We start from the raw sequence: 4458 nt of genomic DNA, 5'->3' as shown, positions 1-4458 counted from the left end.
TCCCTCTCCACCTCTCTCTCTCTCACCCCTCTATCTATCTTTCTTTCTCTCTACCCACTTCCTTATACTCCATTTGTCCTAAAGAAGGACATTTTTGTCCCATGGGGATAACAGTATTGACGTAAAGAGATGAGTTATTGATTGAGAAGAGAGGACAAAGATACAGTTGACATGCAGAATGTATACGAGACACCGTCGCCAACAATACAACAGTCCACATGTTTGTGGTAGGCATGGGACATGCATTGATGTCAATAGTGATACATATCTAATTGGATTTTGTGCACTTGTCTATCAGATGAATATTGGCAACAAGGACATCCCGAATATTTTCCCTTTATATTCCTCATGGCCTTTAGTGGCACATGTCTGGTTTGTTAATGAGTTGACGTGATAAAACAAATTGGTATTACATACACCTACAGTGCCAATCAAACATTTGGATAAAAATACTGATTCAAGGGTTTTTCTTTATTTTTACTATTTTCTACATTGTAGAATAATAGTGAATTCATCATAACAGTGAAATAAAACATATGGAATAATGTAGAAACCAAAAAAGTGTTAAACAAATCAAAATAGATTTTAGATTCTTCAAAGTAGCCACCCTTTGCCTTGATGACAGCTTTGCACAATCTTGGCATTCTCTCAACCAGCTTCACATGGAATGATTTTCCAACAGTCGTGAAGGAGTTCCCATATATGCTGAGCACTTGGTGGCTGCTATTCCTTCACTCTACGGTCCAACTCATCCCAAACCATCTCAACTGGGGTGAGGTCGGGTGATTGTGGAGGCCAGGTCATCTGATGCACCACACCATCACTCCCCTTCTTGGTAAAATAGCCCTTACACAGCCTGGAGGTGTGTTGGGTCATTGTCCTGTTGAAAAACAAATGATAGTTCCACTAAGCACATACCAGATGGGATGGCGTATCGCTGCAGAATGCTTTGGTAGCCATGCTAGCTAAGTGTGCCTTAAATTCCAAATAAATCACAGACAGTGTCACCAACAAAGCATCCCCACATCATCACACCTCCTCCTCCATGCTTGGGAACCACACATGCGGAGATCATCCGTTCACCTACTCTGCGTCTCACAAAGACAAGACGGTTGGAACAAAAAATCTCAAATTTGGACAAACCACTACTAAAGGACAGATTTCCACCGGTCTAATGTCCATTGCTCGTGTTTCTTGGCCCAAGCAAGTCTCTTCTTATTATTGGTGTCCTTTAGTAGTGGTTTGTTTGCAGCAATTCGACCATGAAGGCCTGATTCACACGGTCTCCTCTGAACAGTTGATGTTGAGATGTGTCTGTTACTTGAAGTCTATGGAGCGTTTATTTTGGCTGCAATTTCTGAGGCTGGTAACTCTAATGAACTTGTCCTCTGTGGCAGAGGTAACTCTGGGTCTTCCTTTCCTGTGGTGGTCATCATGAGAGCCAGTTTCATCATAGTGCTTGATAGTTTCTTCAAGTGAGTCGGAAAAACCATCAAAGTTCTTTAAATGTTCCGGATTGACTGACCTTCATGTCTTAAAGTAATGATGGACTGTCATTTCTCTTTGCTTATTTGAGCTGTTCTTGCCATAATATGGACTCGGTCATTTACCAAATAGGGCTATCTTCTGTATACCACCCCTACAACTGATTGGCTCAAACGCATTAAGAAGGAAAGAAATTCCACAAATGAACTTTTAACAAGGCACACCTGTTAATTGAAATGCATTCCAGGTGACCACCTCATGAAGCTGGTTGAGAGAATGCCAATAGTGTGCAAAGCTGTCATCAGGGCAAAGGGTGGCTACTTTGAAGAATCTCAAATCTATTTTGATTTAACAATTTTATGGTTACTATATGATTCCATATGTGTTATTTCATGGTTTTGATGTCTTCACTATTATTCTACAATTTAGAAAATAGTAAAAAATAAAGAAAAACCCTTGAATGCGTAGGTGTGTCCAAACTTTTGACGGTACTGTATGTAAAAAACAGAACAGGGCTCCGGGCAGCCGAGCGGAAATGGAGGAAAACTCGCCTCCCTGCGGACCTGGCATCCTTTCACTCCCTCCTCTCTACATTCTCCTCTTCTGTCTCTGCTGCTAAAGCCAATTTCTACCACTCTAAATTCCAAGCATCTGCCTCTAACCCTAGGAAGCTCTTTGCCACCTTCTCCTCCCTCCTGAATCCTCCTCCCCCTCCTCCCCCCTCCTCCCTCTCTGCTGATGACTTCGTCAACCATTTTGAAAAGAAGGTCGACGACATCCGATCCTCGTTTGCTAAGTCAAACGACACCGCTGGTTCTGCTCACACTGCCCTACCCTGTGCTTTGACCTCTTTCTCCCCTCTCTCTCCAGATGAAATCTCGCGTCTTGTGACGGCCGGCCGCCCAACAACCTGCCCGCTTGACCCTATCCCCTCCTCTCTTCTCCAGACCATTTCCGGAGACCTTCTCCCTTACCTCACCTCGCTCATCAACTCATCCTTGACCGCTGGCTACGTCCCTTCCGTCTTCAAGAGAGCGAGAGTTGCACCCCTTCTGAAAAAACCTACACTCGATCCCTCCGATGTCAACAACTACAGACCAGTATCCCTTCTTTCTTTTCTCTCCAAAACTCTTGAACGTGCCGTCCTTGGCCAGCTCTCCTGCTATCTCTCTCAGAATGACCTTCTTGATCCAAATCAGTCAGGTTTCAAGACTAGTCATTCAACTGAGACTGCTCTTCTCTGTGTCACGGAGGCGCTCCGCACTGCTAAAGCTAACTCTCTCTCCTCTGCTCTCATCCTTCTAGACCTATCGGCTGCCTTTGATACTGTGAACCATCAGATCCTCCTCTCCACCCTCTCCGAGCTGGGCATCTCCGGCGCGGCCCACGCTTGGATTGCGTCCTACCTGACAGGTCGCTCCTACCAGGTGGCGTGGCGAGAATCTGTCTCCGCACCACGTGCTCTCACCACTGGTGTCCCCCAGGGCTCTGTTCTAGGCCCTCTCCTATTCTCGCTATACACCAAGTCACTTGGCTCTGTCATATCCTCACATGGTCTCTCCTATCATTGCTATGCAGACGACACACAATTAATCTTCTCCTTTCCCCCCTCTGATAACCAGGTGGTGAATCGCATCTCTGCATGTCTGGCAGACATATCAGTGTGGATGACGGATCACCACCTCAAGCTGAACCTCGGCAAGACGGAGCTGCTCTTCCTCCCGGGGAAGGACTGCCCGTTCCATGATCTCGCCATCACGGTTGACAACTCCATTGTGTCCTCCTCCCAGAGTGCTAAGAACCTTGGCGTGATCCTGGACAACACCCTGTCGTTCTCAACTAACATCAAGGCGGTGACCCGTTCCTGTAGGTTCATGCTCTACAACATTCGCAGAGTACGACCCTGCCTCACGCAGGAAGCGGCGCAGGTCCTAATCCAGGCACTTGTCATCTCCCGTCTGGATTACTGCAACTCGCTGTTGGCTGGGCTCCCTGCCTGTGCCATTAAACCCCTACAACTCATCCAGAACGCCGCAGCCCGTCTGGTGTTCAACTTTCCCAAGTTCTCTCACGTCACCCCGCTCCTCCGCTCTCTCCACTGGCTTCCAGTTGAAGCTCGCATCCGCTACAAGACCATGGTGCTTGCCTACGGAGCTGTGAGGGGAACGGCACCTCCGTACCTTCAGGCTCTGATCAGGCCCTACACCCAAACAAGGGCACTGCGTTCATCCACCTCTGGCCTGCTCGCCTCCCTACCTCTGAGGAAGTACAGTTCCCGCTCAGCCCAGTCAAAACTGTTCGCTGCTCTGGCACCCCAATGGTGGAACAAACTCCCTCACGACGCCAGGTCAGCGGAGTCAATCACCACCTTCCGGAGACACCTGAAACCCCACCTCTTTAAGGAATACCTAGGATAGGATAAAGTAATCCTTCTAACCCCCCCCCCCTTAAAAGAGTTAGATGCACTATTGTAAAGTGGTTGTTCCACTGGATATCATAAGGTGAATGCACCAATTTGTAAGTCGCTCTGGATAAGAGCGTCTGCTAAATGACTTAAATGTAAATGTAAATGTAAAAGTGATATGTCAGCGGATTTTTTAAATAAATTAGCAAAAATTTATAAAAACCTGTTTTTGCTTTGTCATTATGGGGTATTGTGTGTAGATTGAGGAAATAAAATCAATTTAATACATTTTAGAATAAGGCTGTAAGTCAAGGGGTCTGAATACTTTCTGAAGGCACTGTATACACATACTGTATATACAGGTAACTTCCAAAATAATGGAAACACTTGGTAAATGAGGGATACAAAGTATACTGAAAAGAAATATGAACGCAACATGTAAAGTGTTGGTCCCATGTCTCATGAGCTGAAATAAAAGATACCAGAAATGTTTCATATGCACAAAAAGCTTATTCCTCTCAAATTTGTTTACATCATTGTTAGCGGAAATTTCAAATTTGACAAGATAA

The 4458-nt window shown here is 45.7% G+C and overlaps 1 protein-coding gene across 1 annotated transcript; it reads left to right on the top strand.

The window, feature by feature from the left end:
* Positions 1-3128: 3128 nt before the first annotated feature.
* On the top strand, positions 3129-4042 carry LOC139543228 (uncharacterized; the record flags this gene model as incomplete). The annotated part of the gene is made up of 1 exon (XM_071349486.1): positions 3129-4042. A coding segment is annotated over one exon (774 nt), but the record flags the coding sequence as incomplete, so codon positions are not given.
* Positions 4043-4458: the final 416 nt, after the last annotated feature.

Source organism: Salvelinus alpinus, chromosome 17 (genome assembly GCF_045679555.1).
Source record: "Salvelinus alpinus chromosome 17, SLU_Salpinus.1, whole genome shotgun sequence".
In the NCBI taxonomy this organism is placed as follows: Eukaryota; Metazoa; Chordata; class Actinopteri; order Salmoniformes; family Salmonidae; genus Salvelinus; species Salvelinus alpinus.
Note: the sequence above shows the minus strand (reverse complement) of the source record. Positions and strands in the feature narration are given on the sequence as shown.